The sequence below is a fragment of the Aethina tumida genome, chromosome 3, assembly GCF_024364675.1.
Source record: "Aethina tumida isolate Nest 87 chromosome 3, icAetTumi1.1, whole genome shotgun sequence".
Taxonomy (NCBI): Eukaryota; Metazoa; Arthropoda; class Insecta; order Coleoptera; family Nitidulidae; genus Aethina; species Aethina tumida.
In genome coordinates this window covers 25,998,493-26,018,792 of record NC_065437.1, presented here as the reverse complement: position 1 = coordinate 26,018,792, position 20,300 = coordinate 25,998,493, and the positions used below count along the sequence as shown (strand labels likewise).

The following is a 20,300-nucleotide window of genomic DNA, read 5'->3' as shown; positions in this document are numbered from 1 at the left end:
TTAAACATAATTTTCAGGTAAACTTATTAACACAAAATAGGCAAATAAAAGGCTTCATAAGTTTACAGCAAATTTATGAATCCAAGCAAAGGATATAAATAATAAAAAAATTATATTAAAATCATTTTAATATACTTAATAAAAACAATTTATTACATAAATTTGCAAAAACTATCTCTTTTTGCTATTATATTTTTTCCTTCCAATTTTTGAGTGACCACCTCCAATGGGTCTATGATCTCTATTTTGTGAATTGGTTTTGTCAATTCCTCTTTTCTTTCCGCCGAATTTTTTATCACGTTTATCAGATCCGTCGCTCTTTTTAAACTTCTGTCCACCTTTACCAAATTTCTTATCTTTCCTGTCATTATCAAAACGTTTTTTATTGCCAAACTTTTCATTGGTTTTCTTTCCCCCATAAGTTTTCTTTTCATCATCCACTTTCATCCTCTTACTTTTGTAGCTATGGAAAGTTGCTGGCCTTTTAGTACCACTGTGACTTGATGTGAATAAGTCTAAAAACAATTAAAAATTATACAACTATTTTACATAAAACAAAAAAATTATGTACCTTGATCAGGTTCTTCTCCCACCTCTTCCTTGTAATATTCTCTATCATCATCTTCTTCAACAGGAACTTCCTGATTTGCTTCTCTTGTACTCTTTGACATAAGTATATCTGTTTCAGATTTGCCCTTTTGCATACCCTTTAATGATTTTTCTTTCATTTCTAACTTCTGTTGTTCCTTTAATTTGGTGTTCTGTTCCTGAATCTTTTTCCGTTTTTCTTTTAATTTCCTATAAAAAAATGAGTCATCAAATATTCATTACACAAATACCGAAAATATACTTCTTTTGTTCCCTCTTCTTCTCAATTTCAGCCTTCTCTTCCTCTGTCTTGTGAATTAAATCATGATACAGAACTTCACCATCCATCAATCCATCTTCAATTTTAATAAGTTGTAATGTAAGTCTTGGACCCAGTTCACTTAACCTGATTGCTGATTTGCCTGATTCAATGTTACCTCTAGTTGCAATTTTCTGAGCCAATGTCACATGGTTACCTGGGTCATCCTCAAACTCACTCTCAGACAAAACTCCAGACCTTAGAAAAGACATGGAATGAATAAATTATTGTGTTCGCATAATTGATATACTCACTTTGTTAAAAATTCTGAAATATCTTCACATTTTGATAAATTGGGAACTTTTCCTTGTACAACTTTTTTCACTCCTTTTGAAATGCCCACAGGCATTAATTTAATAACATAGTGTCTAAAATCTATTAACTTTGTTGTTGGGTTGTAGTTCATTAAAACACACCTCCTCACTGTATTTAAGTCCACAGATGTTAAATTAATGGTGGGAAACATATTTTGGAACATGGAAGTCATAAGTTTCATTTGTAAACCCTCACCCGAAAAACTGTTCAGCACAATTAATGGTGAATGTTTGAATGCTTGTTCAACAACAAGCTGTTTTTTTAAGGATGAGACAACATCTCTGGCCAATGAAAAATTGTGAACTTTAAAAGATAGTGTAGGTCCTCTGGGCAAACGTGCTATTTTCAGAAACATGCCTGTTTCAGTCCTTGAGAATATTGACAAGTGAGATACATGAAGGGGTCCAGCAACTGATACGAAATCTTTTATTGTATTTTTTTTACGTTCCTAAAACAAAATTTTAGAATTTTAAGAACACAATCTTAATCAAAATATACTAAATTGATTCAACTATAAATAATTCATTTCAATAACTGCAAGCATAATTTACTTTGAGAGATGTTGCAGTAAACGGTTCCATAACTCTTCGAAAGTCTTTAGTAAGTTCTAAAGTATGGCCTCCAGGAAGTCCTCTATGTATAACAAAGGAGTGAGGTGCTTGAACCACCTCCTCAGACTCCAGATTCACATTAGGATTCTTTTTAACACTACGCCCCTTCTTCCTCTTGCCCATTTTGCAGCACTTTTTAAACTGTTATTGGAGTGTGTACAATTTTGAGGTTAGTCTAGTGTAAACACGTGGGGTAATTGTTGAACGTAGGTGGCGTAAAGGAGGCAAATTTCAAATGAGTGTAGTATAGTAATCCAGTCGACTTGTAACTAAGATAATTATACTTCTCTATGAGGATAAGTAACTATAAACTTAATAATAAACAATTCTACTTACATAGAAACTATTTTTTAATTTCTACTCCGGAATGCCGCTTAAGAATAACATGGGGAATTTTAAGTGTAAGTAATACAAAGGTATATAAAATGTTTTATTTTTTATTAACATCATGATACATTATTATATGTAGACAATATAATTTTATTGACATATAATTTGCTATAATAATTAGGTAAGTACTAGGTAGTTTAGATAAAATTACCGTCATTCTAATTAATTTTTTAATATTTAATAAAACATTTTGTTAGCGCATGTTCATGATTTTGCATATAATTATTATTAAACAATTATTTTAAAATTAGTCTTATTTTGTTCAATAAACTTTTTGCAGTTGAACCAGAGTGGATACAGGTCTTAATAAACTTGAGAATGAAGCACGCAAAACTATTTATAAAGGATAGAAAGTCCGTATCAAAGGGTTGGAAGTAAGTATACTATTTAATGACATAATTTGTTCATATTTATGTTTAATATTTACTGTATTAATGTCTAGTTATTACAATTGCTTAGATGTGAAATATTTTAGATTAATTTATGAGGAAATGATGGAAGCTGGCGCACCAGAGCATGTATCATTGTCGAACATTAAAAAGAAGTGGATGAATTTAATGGCGAGATACAGGGTAAAAATTTTTATATCTTTATTTTTTATTTCATTGTTTAATATATGAATCATATGAAAAGAAATAATATATTTTCATAGATTGTCTGATAATTTTTACTAAAAATTGTAGCAATTAAAAAATTCGGATGTGGATCCAGAAACTATAACGTGGCCCTATTTCGAACAAATCAACAAAGCCTTCGGATCTAGATTTTCAACAACGGAGAAAACTGAATCTTTTAGAAAGAAGGATATTATAAATGGTAATTTATAATATAAATCTGTTTAAATAATTCAACAATAATATATTTTTAATATAATTAAGGTGAGCGCCAAAAGTTTATTAGAAATCTAATAGAACTCCGTTACAAGAATCGGAATTTATTTACAGGAAAAAAGTTCACGGCAAAATATGGATGGATGTGTGTATTCTTTAAGAATGATCTACAATTTATTAAACCTGTGATTTTTTTTTAGGACAATAAGGAGTTTATTGCATTGTGAGGAGCGTTATACAATTTTACAATTGAGTAAATGTTGGCAAAATCTGATTCAGCGTTATAAAAGTTTATTAAAAAATGGAAACACTAATAACGTTACTTGGCCCTATTTTCAAATAATGCATACATGTTTTAAAGGGGCACGATTTTTAAATACTAGGGTTAAGAAACAGGAGAAAGAAAATATTAAAAACGAGTTAAATGGTGAATTTTCATATAGAAAAATAAAGGACCAGTTAAATGACATTATAATAAAACAAGAATTAGTAACTAGAGCAATTGATGAACTTTTACAAAAATCTCAAATTTTACTAGATAATATCAATTCCAAATGTAGTTCTAATAATAGATAATGTTATTTATTTTACATTTGTTACCTTAAATACAATAAATAGGTATAATAAACACAAATAAATCGTTTATTATTTTTTACCACAAATAACACAATAACAAACACAGGTAGGTAAACATATTCCAGTTCAAGAACAAAAGTGCTTTATCTATTTTCATTAATTTAAATGCAAACTACAATTATATGTCAAGAGCAGCCAACCTATCATTTAGGTCTGGAATGGTTGGTATTGGAGCATATTTCTTCTCAATCTCTTTAATGCTCCAATCTGCTAATTTGCTTGCTTCTTTTTTCTTTTGTGGGAGTTTAGACACTGAACTGTGTGTTCCAGTCTGAAATAATATCATTACATATTTGTATTCAGTAAATTATAAAGAAAAAATATAATTACCAAATACAGTCCATACAATGCTCTTATGTTATTTGGATTAAGTTTCAGAGCTTGACAATAATAATTTTTGGCTATTTCAATATTTTCTTGTCCCCCTTGTGTGTATTTAATATCTGCATATCTCTGGTGTAGTAAGTGATTGTGAGGATTATGAAGTATTAATTCTTCTACACAAAATGCAGCCTTATTAAAATCATTTTCACTTATGTATATCTCACTTAACTCTTGCCAAGCTTCAGTGTCGGCCATAAATCTGAAACATTGCTATAAATTAATTTGTCAAATTGGAAAGCAATAAATTAAATACGTTTTTAAATAATCTGTTAGTTCTTTAACTGCTTCAGAAATTTTTCCTTGAGATTTTAATATGGCAATTTTTCTCTTTTTAGCAGCACTATTAGTGGGATCTTCTTTTATTAGGCCATCTAAAATTACCAGGGCTTCATCATATCTTTCTTCCGCTTCACAAAACATAGATTGAAGCCTCTTCACTCTAGAGCTATTTGGGAAAGCTTTATACAAAAGGTCAATGCATTTTTCAGCCACTCTTAATTCATTACAGTCAAGAGCAGCAATACACACCTGTTCTATTACAACAAATTCTGAAAATTTCACTTTCAAATTGGATGTTAATCGATTATTAAAATACATACTGTCTTTCCCTAAACTATCCAGGTTTTCCTCGACTGTTGCAAGCCATATTTTTACAATTTCTCTACTTTTTCTATCGTTGTTTTCTCTCCATACACGCAAAGTTTCAACGTCATCTGCAATAAACAATTAATTCAGAAAATCTAGCACGTAAAACTATGTACCTGAGAAGCTTCCCATGATTAATTTTATATATGTACTGCTAGACCCCCCGTTTCAACTATTTTAATTAAATATTTCCTTTATTAATGTTGCGTGACAAATCTATCAAAATATCTGCTTCATAATTTTGACAATCATCTCGTCGGTTGGCTAACCTGTAAGTTGTGTCTAAAGTCGGGCAATAACATAACAATTATTACAGGAATTAATAATCTTTAATAATAACAATGGATGCGTTTAATTTACAATAAATTCTGCTAAATATGTCCGTAATATTTATTGTTCAATTTACTCAAAAACCCTAGATTTCGATAAATATAAATTCGTGACACTATCGATCCTACGTAATTTAGTAACTTAGTAACAAGTTGTCAACTTGTCAACTTGAAGTTGAATTCCCTATCACGAGAATTATTAAAACACAGGGATAGAGTTGATTAATTTTAACACTATAGGTTTTAAAGTATGTGTGTGTTTATTTTAATTAACATGGGGTGCTCGTCTTTATAAGTAAGTAGTTTGAACTTGAATATATTAATTTTTAAGTGGACGGCCTCGATCGCATCAAAGTCTGAGTCTATTGTTATTGCTAAATACACACCAATTATTGAATAATTGTTCACTCTGATAACAAATGCGTGCGTTTCGTTTACAGAAAGTGCAGGCTTTGATGCGTTTTAATATGATGTTTTATTAAGTTCTCATCATTGATTTTACTTAACAGATCAATAACCCACTCCTAGGAGTGTACAGCTGAACTTGGCTCCTCCATTTCCATCTGCTAAAGTAAATATCAACAGAACAACCAAAATGGATTCCAGTAACACAGTTTGTCCAGTTTGTACACTATATCTGAGACCTGGTATCACATTGAAGTCTCATTTAGCCAGTCATCCAAAACAAAAAGTAATTGAGGCTTTAGTTAAGCTCTCAGCTGTAAAACCAGACCATAAATTAAATGATTCTGTTGATTCAGATGAACTAGATTTAACATCTCCAAGTAGTTCACAGGTAAATAATTCTTTAAATCAGTCATGGGGTCAGAGCAGCAGCAGCAGCAGCAGCAGCAGCAGCATGAACATTCCACCAAACATGGGGCCCATGCAAGGAAATCATCTATTTATCTACCAACAAAGTATGAGTACAACTTCTCCTCAGGGCAATGTACTTAATATAAACCCACTCTCACAGCAATATGTTATACCTACTGTATTTAATCCTCAAATGATGCCTTATGTGTATCAACAGCAACATGTTATCCTGTCAAGTAACTCATGTGTTCCTCCTTTGCGTGCTCTTCCATTTGAACTACCTTCTACTTCAAATAGCAGTGAACAAACTGCAGTTATAACCGAAGCTCCAAATGAGGAAGGATTAAGTACTGAACAGATATTAGAAAAAGAAGATGAGGATAGGGAATGTGCTAAAATAGAGGAGTTTACATCAACATCCACACAAAAGGATTCCATAATTGAAATTGATGATGAAGAGAAACAAGAAAAAATTGAAGAAGAGGAAAGTAAAATATGTAAAGAAACAGAATCCATGTCTGATGAAGAAGATGAAAACGTTGAAAATTATACAACTGAATATGAGCTGGAATGTGATACCAATATTGATCATGAAGAATTTGTTGACTCACCCAAATCTGTTCATGAAGGTGAATGGGACACCCAGTTCCATCCAGATTTAAACAAAGCATGCCAAACACAAACAACTACAAATTCATCACCCCTGCCAAACTCCAGTATGTTGGGTAACTTGGAAAATAACAGTTTTCCTGAACATGTTGAGGAACCACCACCTGAGTATTACTACATAGATCAGAATATTCCAACTACATCATACACATCTAGTGCATTTGAACAGAGTGATCCCATCTACACATCCACAAATATTCTCCAGTCAAATGATTTTATGGACATGGATGGGATGCAGGTGATCATCAATGATTTCAACAGTGCTCCGATTATCTCCCATGTAGACCATCCAGATTTGGTACCTGAAAGTTCAGCAGATTTAATGACAATTGGAGATATGGTTTCAAAAAATGATTACAGTGAACACAGGGATTTTGATGAAAGCATATCAAGAGAGAGTTCAAATGTGAATATGAGAACTGATGAGCGCATGCCACCGAGAGGTGAACTGTCTGGTCAAGAGAGCATAGGTGGTGCCAGTGATATTGCATGGAACAGAGTTCAATATCAAGAGGGGACATCTGGTATGTCCACAAATTCTTATCACTTTATGGCCAGGGAGACATGGGAAGCCTCTGACAGTTCAGATGTTGATGTCCCTCCATTACAGTCTCGGAATCCCGCAAATTTTAAAAGTGAAATAGATAATGATATAGACAATGATACACCTACAATTGTTAGTTTCTCAGGGCCACCCCTTAATTTTAAATGTTCTACATGTGGGGAGGATTTTGCTAGTACTAAGGACAGGAAGGAGCATGAGATGGAGAAGCATCCTGAAAAACGGAAGAGCAACTTAATTGGCGCAGAGATTGGTAAAAACAAAGTTAAAAAGTTGATAATAAAGACGAAAGTAGAAAAAGCTGAGTCTGAAAACAACTTTGATAATGTTTTCACCAATAAACTAAAACTGGAAACTCAGGCGGAGGGAGAAAATATGGAATTGTCTGCAAATCCTGAGGCAGCTAATACACCTGGAAAAGTTGAGAGTGGCAATGTTTCTGTCAAGATTTTATGCTCAATTTGTGATACCGTTTTGGAAAGTGTGAAAGCACTAAGAACACACAAATTGGAGGTGCACAATGTTGCACCTGATATTCGCCACATTTGCACAACCTGTGGACAACCTTTCCAAAATGAATTTAAATTTACTGAACATCTAAGAGTTCACCCATTGGAATGTAGAATGTGTGGGAAACTGTTTTATAGGAGACAAAACTTCCAGTTGCATATAAAAAGACATCTAGGCTTGAAACCATACAAGTGCGAGCTATGCGAGAAATGTTTTATTACCAAACAAAAATACAATGAGCATAAAAACACCCACACTGGAGACGCTCCCATTAAATGCACCTTATGTAACGACACGTTTAGACGTCATTCCAATTTAGTTCAGCACAGAAACAGACATCACTTCAACATCAAAAAGAAAGTCAAAGATTACATCTGTTCGTGCGGAGAGATCTTCCATTCCAAGAAGAAATTGGCATGGCACAAGGAAATCCACGACGCCAAACCGAAATCCTGCACGAAATGCAGCGAAAAATTCATTCACATGTCCAGTTTAACGAGACACATGCGACGGGCTCACAACGAGAACTTTCTGCCGAGTGAAGAGAGAAACTCCGAGAACGTCGAGTGTCCAATCTGCAAAGGTGTTTACCTGAGATCGTCGCTGGAAATCCACATCAGAAACCACAGCGGCGCCAGACCCTACACCTGTTTGATCTGCAATAAGAACTTCACCACCAAATGGAATCTAAAGATGCACAAATGGACGCATTCTTCCAGGACATCCAAACCCTTCAAATGCGACCAGTGCAAGGGCGCTTTTATCCGCGAGTCTGACTACATAGCACACATGAACTCCCATAAGAGCGTGAGACCCTACACGTGCAACTACTGTGGGGCCCAGTTCATCAGAAAATATAACTGTCAGCGACACGTGAAGGAACATGAAAACGGTAAGACTTTTAATTGTCAGATATGTGGAAAGTCCTTCCACAGGTCGTACTATCTGAAGGATCACATGAGAGTTCACAGCGGAGTCAGACCGTATGCGTGTCACATTTGTGGTAAGACCTCCACCACCAAGTCTAACCATAACAAACACGTACAAATACATCATGCTAGGGAACCAGTTAGTACCGAGAATTAAGTACATACATACTTTAAAATCTTTTAGGTCAATGACTAAATAAATCAGTAAATTATTTTTATTTATGGTTGACATTTGTTTTAAAATTTTTAAGGAAATTGTATCTATCTATCCTGCCGACTATTATGTTGACTTTATTTGACTTTGTTGCAACAATTGAAATTTTTGGCTTTAGATTGTTTGAATCAAGTACAATATTATTTAAAAATCATTTAACGAGAATAATTTTTAATGTTTTAAATTTTTAGGAATTGCATGTCTAATCAGCCGAGCACTTCAATTGTGTCTACCACAGGGGTATATGATTTTGTCCTTAACCAAATATGAATACTAAGTTGATTTTATTTCATAGATAGGTGTGTTAGAAATCATTTTAATACATCAAATATACCCAAATAGTTTTATAATATTAACAAAATTGTACCTCTGTGGTGCCAATATTTTTACTTACATAATTTTAACTACAAGTGTATCCAGAAATCTCATATACTTACATATTTTCAGTGAATTTTTTAAAAGCTCACTATGAAGCTGTGATTGTTTCAGATTGAAACCTCAAATTTTTAATTCATATTTTGCATACAGTGTTCATTCTTTTTTAGTTTAGCTTTAGATATGATTTTGTTATTCAAAATGGAACTATTTCTGTGAGACTGTTTTATGGGTTATTGTAATTATTCTTTAGTCAATATACATGATATTTTATTTATTAACTTTATACAATCATGTGTATTCAAGTATTTTTATTTTTATCTCTAGGTTTGTTACAATTAATGGAAAATACAAATATAATTAATATTAATTTGAATTAATGAACGTACTATTATTATAATAAAGACTGTAATATTTACTTTTAAAAAAATAACGTAATTACTGTATTTTAAGGTATATTTGTTTTACTTCAGAAAGTTTTATAGATTTATGTATAAATTTCTCACATGTGTACATATTAGTTTTAATTATCAAGGTGTGCAATTATTTTTTTGTATTTGATAATACAATTGAATTAATTATTTATAAAGTTGTGTTTTATTTTTAGACTTATCAAGTTAAATTGATGATCCTGTTCCTGTTCATCTATTCTTTTGGTTCCGCATAGAACACCTTCACTGTCGAGTCCCATTTGTGCTGATTGTGGAACATATGCTGATCTTTAAATATACATACAAGTTTTATTTATTTTAGAACTAATTTTATTACCATAATTACGAAGAATAGAATCTCCTAATGTGATAAGTTTGGGTAAATTGTCGTCTCTTATATATTTTTACTGAATTTATAACAATGGAGATGCAATTCTTTATATATAATAATTAAGTTATATACATAGAATAGGTTTCAACCGGTTAATTTTCACTTTATTTGTAAAAGTATAATATATGTAAATTTTATAATTAAAAACTACCAACTGAACAGGTCAGTCCAAAGAACACTTGTATATATTTAATCATCTAACCAATTTATATTAATTTAGTTAAGGTAGATAGGTAAGTGAAATCGCATATTTTGCTTTTATATTATTTTGTTTATTCAAGAATTTTACATGTTTTACATAACAATTCAAGATTTTTACTAAATTCAGTGTTCTGATACTGAGTAATCCACTCTTCTATTTTAATATCAACTGGTTTGGGGTTATAATCCCACAGCAATTTATAGAATTGAATTGACGCTTCCTAAAAACGAAATTTTAAGTAACATAAAATTAAATCATGGACATAGGGGTAATATTGTAAGGTTTTATAAAACTTACCTGCAAAGGTAAAGGTTGTTTATCACTTAAGTATTTAAAAACAACATCCATGGACTCATTCACATGTTTTTCAGTGGAATCCAAATCTACCAATAAGTTTGCCAACCCTTGCAATAAGTTTACTTGAAGCTTGTAGGATTGAGTATAACGATAGGCAGATCCTTTATCTTTTAAATAACTTTCTTTAGTTAAATCTTTTAGAACCTGGTGAATACTTGGTAGAACATCACTAGAAATGTTTGGAAATTAGTATAAATAAATATGTTGATAATAAAATTAACTCACTTTTGAGTTCTCATCCTAATAAATTCTTTTGACAATCTTCCTAGTGTTATTAATAATGAAAAACTATAATTGATTATAAGTGGATCTTTAAACTCTTTAAAACGACCCACTAATGGGGACCATATTTGATGGACAATTGGTAATAATTCATCTTCCCAATCCCTAATGACTTCCAAACCATTAGTCAATATTTGTAGCACCAGTAGTTTTCTGGAGCGATCTTTTGATGGAAGAAAATGCAGGCTTCTAGCCAAAATTTGTTCAGTCAGTTTAATGTGCAACGGAGGTTCCGGTTTTTTATATTCCTCTACATCTTCTATTGCTTCCTTTTCTAATTCTTCTTGCTTTTTCTTCATATCTTCTTTGTACATTTCTTCAGCACTTTTTTTCATGATGTTATCAGAGAAATCTTCTTCTTCAGGTACCCCAGAAACATAGAATTCCTGTTCTTCGCGTTCCCTTTGCGCCTTAGATTTTATTGGTAACACCGTTACTTTTACGTCGTACCATTTAATCAAAGACTGTATAAAAATATTAAAAATTCGGAGGTAACTAGTCATATTTTTTTCTTTGTATTTATCACATGACTGGAATAATACCTCTTTAATAATGTCAGAAATATATGACAAAACTTCGATTTTGCTGTAACGTAAAATCACTGTTAAAACGTCTAATACGTGTTGATTTTCGAAATTTTTATTTAAATTTTTTTCAATATAGAACGTGAAATAGTCGATGTTTTTTATAAGTAGATCTGTAAGACTTGAATATTTACATGCTACTGCAATATTTTTCAGTGCTGCTAAGCCTGCTGTCCTTATTAATTCATTACCACTTCCTAAAATCAAAACCTATAACTATTAGCATTCACATAAGAAAAATCGTAAACTTGCCTGCCCGTTCAAATGTAAGGTAGAGTGTTTTCAGCATGTACTCTGAAAAATTTTCCTTAAGAATCAACGCAACTTTACCGATTCCCTCTATCAACAAACACACAAGTATCACATTGTCTTGTATCTCAGCCAAAGTGTACTCATATCCATATTCATCTACATGCACATGAAGTGGCACATTCCAAAATGTTTTATTAATATATGCGGACACAATATTTCTAACAATGTGATGGTTTTCTTCAACATTTTCTATGCCTGAAACACAATTTTATAACTAATGCACAGTCATGTCCATTTCACATACCTAGTATTAGACCATTCAATAAAAACGTTGATTCTTTCCTCATTTCTCTATCATACATAAAAATATCAAGCAAATAGTCGCTCACAATATTAAGTGAGCCGTGTTTGGCTAATAAATAACATATATGTTCAATTCGATTCTTTATAGAATCTTCTTTAAATTTTTTAAAATTTTTCCAAGGTGTTCTTAAGTCTGTGGTCATTTCCAAATCTAAAATCAAATATTAGTTTCCAAAATTGATTGAAAATGGGTTTATTAGTACCTTCAGTTGTATATTCTTCTAACAAATTTACATTGTTCTTCTCCAATTCAGATATGTGAATTAGGGTAGATAAAAGTTTATTTAAATGAATTGTAGATAATAAAATATCTTGGAGCTTATATTTGCCAAATAGATTAATATAACCAATTATTAAGTTTAATGCAGACAACTGTTCTTTTTCGTCTAAAATAAGTAATAATCATTAAATTTACATTATTACTTAAATGCAATTTTTTTACCTATTCCATTAAATTTTCTTGGTAAACTATTAATAGCCCCCAAAAATCCTTCCTCCAGATTTTCTAGAAGTGTTCTGAACTGTGCATCAGTAAATTTACTTGATAAACTATTTAAAGCTTGATTACTGACAGCTTTTACTTCTTCATTTTCATCCTCAGACATTGAAATAATTATCTCAATTAAAAAACTAACAGTATAAGGTATGTTCCTGAAATAATTATTTTACAAAAATTTTACAAATAACCATTTTAACACATACCTGTAACAGTTTGTTATTACCAAGTTACACATCTGAACCAATTCCAGTCGTACTTTAAAGTGGGAATGATGGGCCAATTTGAAGAATTCAACAACCAACAATTTCATTTTGCCATCAGATTCTGCATACCAGGTTTTTGATCTTGTTTTCGATTCTAAATATTTTTTAACATCCTGCTCAGTCTTTAATTTTTGGGTATTACTTTTGTTATTCAATTTGTTCTGATTTAAAGTAGTTTTAAAATTTTTTAAATCAAATGGTTCATCTGGATTTCCATAATGAGCCATGAGAAGTGTGACTAAACGACCCCAAGCTTTCAGTGCAGCCTATAATATTAAATATAATTCAAAGTTAAATTTTATATGAAGTGTGTATGTTTATTTTAATATCTATGATATGCTTCTGACATAGGTGGTTAAAATTTAGGAGCAAATAGTCAATAATGAATAAAGTAATTTTATTTCTAAGTAAATACAGCTCTTCAATTATAATTTTCAATAATCGTTATTTTACTCATGTTTCCCTACCATTTGATCCAGTCATGTTAAAATTTCGTATGTATTATCCTAAAATATATGAACTCCTAACATTTTTTTAAAACTATTAAGCTTTGCAATTTAAAAGAAATGAAAAAAGGTACTCTTGATTAATTATCACAGCCATTACTGAGAATTTCTTTCAGTTGATTTTCATACAATACACAATCAAGTAGGTAAAATATGAAATAAACAAAAATTTTATGTTGTATTTCTTCATTATTGGGCATATTCTACCTAATTCAAATTTTATTCACCTATTTTGGAAACAACTTTTATAACATATTGTACTATGTAAATTACATTTAAATTATATTTATTTGCTTTTAATAAATGGCTTTTACTTACCACAGGTACTTTATGTCCAACTTTTTCATCTTCAGTGGCAATACTTTTTAACCCAGATGCAATTCCTGGTATGAAATATAAAAACACTTCAGCAACTTGATTTCTTACAACTACATCATTAAAATCCTCATCATCAAGAACCTTTGCAATTGATAAAATACATTCAATTGATTTTACCCTTAAGGATCTTAATTGTTCTTGTTTTGCAATTTCTAGAGCTACATATAACATTTGACAAAATTTAGGGGCATTTTCTTTGGTATACAACTCAAAAACTAAATCAGAAGAGATTGAATTTGCTAATGATACCATACACTCCATTATGCACAGCTTGTATTCCTCACTGACTGGTAAAACTTGAATAATAAACAATAATTAATTGTTACTCAGTTTATAAAATTTCTTACCTCGATGTGCTTTATGGTCATAAATTTCAAAAAGCAGAAACGAATATATATTAAAAAATATGCCTTTGTGTTTCAATTTAAATTTCCTTAACAGTTCATTGAAGGTGTCGACTATAAGTTGCTTATGGTTGGTAGGAAAACTAAAATTTCAACATATAATACAATTAAAATGAATAAATTAAGCAGCTTACCTTGCTTTATCCTCTGAAACTTGTTTTAAAATTGGGTATAAAGCCGATAACACCTGAACATTGGCCACAGCAATAAAACTGGGTGGGCACTGTGAAATAACATTTTTTATCAACTTTAGGGTTTCTTCATCTTTTGGACACTGAACGAGTTTTTCGCAGAGCTTTTTTAGAGCATAAAATTCTTCAAAATTCTGCAATTCCTTCATCGTGATTCAAATTACCCGCATGTCCACAGGGTTTTTCGTTACTAAGGTCACCTTACTAGTAACTTCCAATGTTTGTATTTTGTTTAATCTGAAAGTTGCGATCTATTAGGCGTTAATTGAAAGTGTCACCGTGTGTTTTGTAATGGATTTGAAAAAACGATGCTATTTTTAAATGGTAAATATTCTTTTGTTTACTCACAATAATCGTACAATAAAGTAAACAACATAACATTACTCTGTTTAGGGATTTGCGATAAATATTGCCAACTTAAACGCAATTTAAAATAATCTTTGAATATTGTTGTTTATTTTTCGATTCAATTATGATTTATTAAAAACGATTTACATATAAATATTATCTGATTATTAGAGTGAGATGAACCAGTATCCTTGGTAACTGGGTTACTAGGTGACGAGTGCAGTAAACATTGTTTGTATGCAACTCGGTCAACACTAATGACTCACATTATTGGGTTTGTTGTAATTTCAAGCGCATTCTTCTAATTCTAATTTTGGCTTTCTATATGTAACGTGTGGTAAAAAAAATATATGGACATGGTACTAATAAAATTTTATTTTATTTGCAATAATAAATTTTATTTATTAGCAATAATCATTTTTTAATAATATATTATTATAATATGAAAAAAAAAAATATTTTGAGAACATGTAAAAATATTTAAAGTCATGAAGACCTTTTTTGTTTCATTCGTAATAAATGACAATCATTGTACACATTGAATAAATAAATTGACAAAATTATATATATACAATTATTATATATTATATGTAAAAGATTTTGAGTACGAAGTAAATTTGCATACGTACTGTCTCTGTCGTACATGAAGTCTCTCTCAAAATTCAGTTGAATTAAACGGTTTTCGATTGGTATATTATAACCTTTTGTAAATATCTATAGTAAAATAAAAGCTTTAAAACTTCTAACTTAACATTTCCTTAGTAAATTATTTGTCATTTAATTAAATGTTTAATTCATTTATTTCAAATATTCTACAGTAATTTAAAAAAAAATATTTGTACGTATATAATAAACATGTTTGGATTATATAATAAAGCAGTCATAATATGTTTACGATTAGTAAACATAATTTGCAAATGTTATTCAAAATATAGCTTTCATATACCCTTGAAATATTGATTTTTACCTTAAATTAATAGTTCCATCCATTAACCATTTTTTATAACCATTTATTTTTAATAATGGGATAGAATTGCCTATTGAATTAATTGAATTATCATGTACCTGTTACTCAGTACTTTCCCCAACGCACAGTATTTACAAACAGCCTTTTTGTCTAGTCTTTGATTAGACAAATGAGTAATCATCAATGATAAGTAGAGGGGAAGAGCCAGTACGCCCATGAGTCGTTATCAGACCTGGCGCACCAATGATAATAACAAAACATTAAAGACTACCTCAATAACACTGTGTGCATGCTTCTGGACGATGATGTAGTGGAGAAGGGGGCGCCGGGTACACAGGGCAGAGTGTACACCGAGTATAAGATCCGTGATCGTTAGATGAAATTGTTTATTCAATTGTCGAACATTGCACGTATAGTACTGTCTTCGAACCCTGTCTGGTGTAGTGTATGTGATTTGTGTGTCGACAATCTTCTCTAAGATGCCCAGTTGCACGTCGGAGAGTCTGTCCAGAGTGTGGTCCAGCAACGAAAGTATACATGCCGGCAGCACTAGTGGCAGTTCCGGCTTCCAGAGTCCAAGTTCGCCACACTCGTTCTCGCCAATTTCTACATCGCCGGATAATACTTTGAGAAGACGCAGGATACGCAGGTCGTCGTCTTTGGGAAATTGCATACACGAACCGTTCGTCATACATTCTGATGCCAGGGATTCGAGGGCACAGAGTCCGACTTTGAGTATACATGAAGAAGATCAGTCGTTTTCCACACTGTCGGCTATAATAGGATGGTACCCTTGTGTCCTCCTTCGTATCGCCAAAGCCATTTTTCTTGCTTTGCTGCCGAAGACATGGAGGCAACTCATTTTTGCCTTGCCTATGCTTTGGATTTCCATGTGGATATGGGTAATAACCCAGTTTTTCCAACTGCCTCTGACCATCATCAAAATTATGTTGTCTCTGGTATTTTCGTCAAGTACCTCAATGAGCCAGACGAAACGTACCGTATTGATTAGTGGTGGAAGTACCATTCAAGCTTTGCACCTCGCAAGGAATTTTTACTCAGCTGGTGCCAGAGTGGTTGTATGCGAAGTCGAAGGACTGTTTGCCTTATCCAGATTTTCAACGGCTGTTAGTAAATTTTATACCGTACCCAAACCAACCAGCGATCAACAGCAAAACTATGTACGAGCTCTTTGTGAAATTGTTGACAGAGAACAAGCTGTATATTACATTCCTGTAAGTGCATCAACTTCAGCTTACTATGATGCAGTCGCTAAACCACATTTAGAATTATTGGGATGCACTTGCTTCTGTCCCGGAATTAAAGAAGTTTGGGTTTTGGATGATACTTTGGAGGTATTGAAACGCTGTCAGAAATATGGAATTAGCACTCCCACCTATCACGCCATTACATCGAGAGAGGACGTGAATAGGCTTTATGAAACTGGAGCAATTCGCCTAGGAATGTACGTAATGTCCACAGCGGGCCCAAGCGGATTAAGGGAACGTTCCAAAATAGTCTTACCTTTGTCTAGAAACGAACTCAAATTACCACACGAAATAAGCGAACAGAAACCATGGGTTGTTGTTCAAGACGTCGAAGGGGAACATTTCTTAACTTGTACAACTGTCAAACAGTCGCAAGTTATCGCTAATGTTACATGCCGCATGGACAAAAACAATCAATTGGTTCCGGTGGAAAACAAAGAAGTCAACATTTGGCTGACCAACTTTTTCGCAAAATTGAACCTTTTGAGACCGGTCACTGGGCATATCAGCTTCCGATTTGTCGTATCCAAGGAGACCAACACCATAATACCGCTCAGCAGCAGAGTCGGTGTGTCGTTGCCATACATATGTTACACCAACGTTCACCCCAGACTGGTATGGAAACCTTGCAAACATCTCAAACGCCAATTTTCTGGGCCCATGATCAACGAAAACGGATCGTGTCGGATGCCAGAGAGTGTGAAAAACATCAATCCCAGCTTGGAGTCGGTGACCAGACTGATAGGCACCGTCCTCGACAAACGGGAGGCTCTCTTCTCTATTTGGGATCCGGTTCCTTATTGTGCCTACTATCACATGCAGCTGCCTTTCAAGAACGTCCTGGGCTTCATGCGAAGTCGACAGGACAGGTTCCCAAGGCCCATCACGACTAGCGTCCGATAACTCTCGTTTTTCTCAATAAGGGAGAGAGAACAGAGCCTGAAATTTGATTTTTTGGGGCTGGGCTGACAATTTATCCACTGTTTGAGATTATTTATTATTGTTAATTTTTCGAATACCTATTGTTGGTTTCGGCTCCACTGTGGTTGTAAATTTTTATTTTTAAATATTTATTTTTATACTATGCTAGTGCCAATGATTTTTTATATGTATATGTATAAAAAATATGTATGTTATTTGGTTAAATAACCGGTTTATGTACAAATTATATATATTTTTATATGTGAGTAGTTGTTTTTATATGTATAAAATGGTGGTATGTTACATTAACTGATATCATTGAATCAATGGTATGTTTTGAACAACGTTGTTATTTTATAATAAAATGTATGCAGTTTGAATAAAATGTAAAAAATGCACCATGCTGTTATTATTTATTAATTATAAGTCAAAACATATGTACTGTATGCAAAGGGGTTATCATTCTGCAGTTGATTTATTATAATTAAGCGACTGATAAAGCACAATTTCATAAATACTGCTAAATATAACTAATAATTATTATTATACTAAAGTGTAGAGATGGATCATCTCCTGGCATAAATTGTTTTCAATATTAATCTCTTAAATGGAATATTTTCTGCCACGTGAACACGAGTTATACGAGCATGTAACTGGTAAATTTAGATTTAATTGAAAATTTATAGGAACTGAAACTGGAATTGATTGACATTTTGTTCTCAATTATGGAATAATTTAGTTTTACCAATTTTGATATGGACATTGTTATTTTTTCCTTTGCTGGGAAGGGGTGATTATGAAATTTTATTATGCAGTTTTTCCATTCTTTATCTTTTAATATTTCTTTATTTCACAAAATTTTACTTTTTTTTCTAGGGAGGATTTTGTATCATTATCATTAATATTTTTTGAAAGTTTTTATAAAGTTACAGATAAAAATATATTTATACTATATCAAATTAATAATAAATTATCGCCATTTCCTCATATCTAATTAAGTATTAATAAGAAAAATATAGATAATTTGTTAGATATTTATTTTTAATTTTTTTGACTAATTTCTTTTAAAGTTTAGTTTAACTTCAATTTGTCGATTTTTGGTAACTTTTTACCTTTATTTATAATGTCAGCATTTTGTTCTGCTATTGCTAAATATGTGTCTGGACGGCTTATCTAATTTTAAAGAAAAAATACGGAAATCCGGAATGTTAATTAAATATGTTTTATGATATATATGATATATATGGCACAATACACGTCAACTCAGCAACTGTTAAAAACAAAATTTATCTATGCAATTGCTGAGTGTGATATAATTTTATCACATGAACAGTAGAAGTATCTACATATCGTTTTAAAAAAAGATATTAACGAACCTGGGTCAACATAAACTAGATTGTAACTCTTAGTTATCTATTTTAAAAGCACTTTGCGTTTGCTAAATTTGTTATCTGAAAAAGGTGACCATAAAATCATTTTAATTGTAAAGTATCCAATTTGAATGTGTGTTGCTTTAAATGAAATAATATTTTGGAACATCTATAAATAGTAATGTTATTGTAATCTAATTCTGTTTGCTGTATTTTCTAAAATTGTGACAGTAGATTGTGATAACCGTAAAGTGCAGTAATTCGTAAAATTAAATCATGGACCAGTGGCGCATCATTGGTGTTACAAATTCGACATATCGTTCTTGTTAATTTATTTTCGTTTAATTGAAAAATGATGTTGAGTGCAAGTTTCAAAGGTCCATGTTTAGTTTTCATTTCAATTAAGACTTGTGTCGGAGATGTCCCGTTACTATAAAATGGACAAATTGAATGCTCGAACATGAAAAAGTATGTAGTATTGAAAGATCGGAAAACAAAACGTTATTAGTGTAGAAAAAATCAACATTGCTTCCTTGTCACGAGAACTGTGTCACGCGACCAACAAACTTGGGGATATCTCGGATTGTCTTCGATAAATTATTTTATCCAAGATTTTCGACTGCAGACATTAATCAGCCGAAAGTAATATAAAGAAAGCCCCCCCCCCCTTTATTTATTCGTTTGATTATAGTTCATAGCAATTTTTATAAATACACATAGGTATATTGTGCATTTGTGAATAATATGTATATTGTTTTCTACCAATGACTACTTGTATTACTATTCATAGAGACTATAGTAGTTTTTTACCACCATAATGTATGACTAGGAAAAACGAAGCATGTTAACATAATCAATTATTTAAAAATATTTTGTTTTGTTGTATCTTAATTAGTTTTGCAAATTGCAATTGCACTTGTACTTTTGCCATGCAGTGTTGATAAAAGGCAACCTTCGGTTTATTTTGGCTAACATTATCTTCTGTGGCATATTTCAATTCAATAATTTTATATCATATTTTTATTGTATTAAGTTTAAAAATATACGATCAAATATTACATGCGATTTATTTGCAGTTTATCTTATCGGAGGCGCTAAGGAGAGTGCTGGCGACGGCAGCGGATAGTTCCGGTGACCCATGGTGGCTCAAGCCCGTGGACTATGATCCTTATACGATAACGACAGGATGTATGTAGGCAGT

General features: G+C 31.9%; 6 protein-coding genes across 13 annotated transcripts; 3 read left to right on the top strand and 3 right to left on the bottom strand.

Moving 5' to 3' along the window:
* Window positions 1–110: 110 nt before the first annotated feature.
* On the bottom strand, window positions 111–2,029 carry LOC109594401 (protein Peter pan). Its single transcript, XM_020009624.2, has 5 exons — window positions 1,774–2,029; window positions 1,162–1,670; window positions 851–1,105; window positions 572–798; window positions 111–515 (listed from the first exon to the last, which is right to left on the bottom strand). Exons 1-5 carry the CDS (start codon window positions 1,954–1,956, stop codon window positions 172–174), a joined length of 1,518 nt encoding a protein of 505 aa, XP_019865183.2. The 5' UTR covers window positions 1,957–2,029; the 3' UTR covers window positions 111–171.
* A 25-nt stretch (window positions 2,030–2,054) lies between these two features.
* Window positions 2,055–3,629, top strand: LOC109594381 (uncharacterized). Of its 6 annotated transcripts, none has more exons than XM_049964888.1 (6): window positions 2,055–2,234; window positions 2,504–2,597; window positions 2,699–2,795; window positions 2,907–3,039; window positions 3,168–3,198; window positions 3,254–3,629. In XM_049964888.1, the coding sequence occupies exons 1-6, from the start codon at window positions 2,201–2,203 to the stop codon at window positions 3,627–3,629; spliced, it is 765 nt and encodes a 254-aa protein (XP_049820845.1). In that variant the 5' UTR covers window positions 2,055–2,200. The 6 variants fall into 6 exon arrangements, 5 of the variants coding, with proteins under 5 accessions (XP_049820845.1, XP_049820844.1, XP_049820848.1 ...); XM_049964887.1 differs by having other exon boundaries at window positions 3,102–3,198; XR_007547540.1 differs by having other exon boundaries at window positions 2,104–2,234; window positions 2,683–2,795; window positions 3,102–3,198; window positions 3,254–3,527.
* Window positions 3,630–3,677: 48 nt separating this feature from the next.
* Window positions 3,678–5,019, bottom strand: LOC109594400 (ER membrane protein complex subunit 2). The gene is made up of 5 exons (XM_020009622.2): window positions 4,835–5,019; window positions 4,673–4,786; window positions 4,327–4,621; window positions 4,020–4,272; window positions 3,678–3,960 (listed from the first exon to the last, which is right to left on the bottom strand). The coding sequence occupies exons 1-5, from the start codon at window positions 4,848–4,850 to the stop codon at window positions 3,808–3,810; spliced, it is 831 nt and encodes a 276-aa protein (XP_019865181.1). The 5' UTR covers window positions 4,851–5,019; the 3' UTR covers window positions 3,678–3,807.
* Window positions 5,020–5,191: 172 nt separating this feature from the next.
* LOC109594448 (zinc finger protein 221) lies at window positions 5,192–10,110 on the top strand. Of its 2 annotated transcripts, XM_020009667.2 has the most exons (3): window positions 5,192–5,342; window positions 5,557–8,496; window positions 9,730–10,110. In XM_020009667.2, exons 2-3 carry the CDS (start codon window positions 5,643–5,645, stop codon window positions 9,741–9,743), a joined length of 2,868 nt encoding a protein of 955 aa, XP_019865226.2. In that variant the 5' UTR covers window positions 5,192–5,342; window positions 5,557–5,642; the 3' UTR covers window positions 9,744–10,110. The 2 variants fall into 2 exon arrangements, with proteins under 2 accessions (XP_019865226.2, XP_019865227.2); XM_020009668.2 differs by lacking the exon at window positions 9,730–10,110 and having other exon boundaries at window positions 5,557–9,711.
* Window positions 10,111–10,194: 84 nt separating this feature from the next.
* Window positions 10,195–14,616, bottom strand: LOC109594395 (TELO2-interacting protein 1 homolog). 2 transcript variants are annotated; one of them, XM_049964886.1, is made up of 12 exons: window positions 14,574–14,616; window positions 14,169–14,462; window positions 13,978–14,117; window positions 13,571–13,926; window positions 12,687–13,012; window positions 12,427–12,635; window positions 12,188–12,370; window positions 11,926–12,135; window positions 11,618–11,876; window positions 10,729–11,562; window positions 10,444–10,672; window positions 10,195–10,366 (listed from the first exon to the last, which is right to left on the bottom strand). In XM_049964886.1, the coding sequence occupies exons 2-12, from the start codon at window positions 14,372–14,374 to the stop codon at window positions 10,217–10,219; spliced, it is 3,102 nt and encodes a 1,033-aa protein (XP_049820843.1). In that variant the 5' UTR covers window positions 14,375–14,462; window positions 14,574–14,616; the 3' UTR covers window positions 10,195–10,216. The 2 variants fall into 2 exon arrangements, with proteins under 2 accessions (XP_049820843.1, XP_049820842.1); XM_049964885.1 differs by having other exon boundaries at window positions 14,169–14,614.
* Window positions 14,617–15,893: 1,277 nt separating this feature from the next.
* LOC109594394 (uncharacterized) lies at window positions 15,894–18,127 on the top strand. The gene has a single exon (XM_020009618.2). The coding sequence runs from the start codon at window positions 16,020–16,022 to the stop codon at window positions 17,709–17,711; it is 1,692 nt and encodes a 563-aa protein (XP_019865177.2). The 5' UTR covers window positions 15,894–16,019; the 3' UTR covers window positions 17,712–18,127.
* The last annotated feature ends 2,173 nt before the right edge of the window (window positions 18,128–20,300 follow it).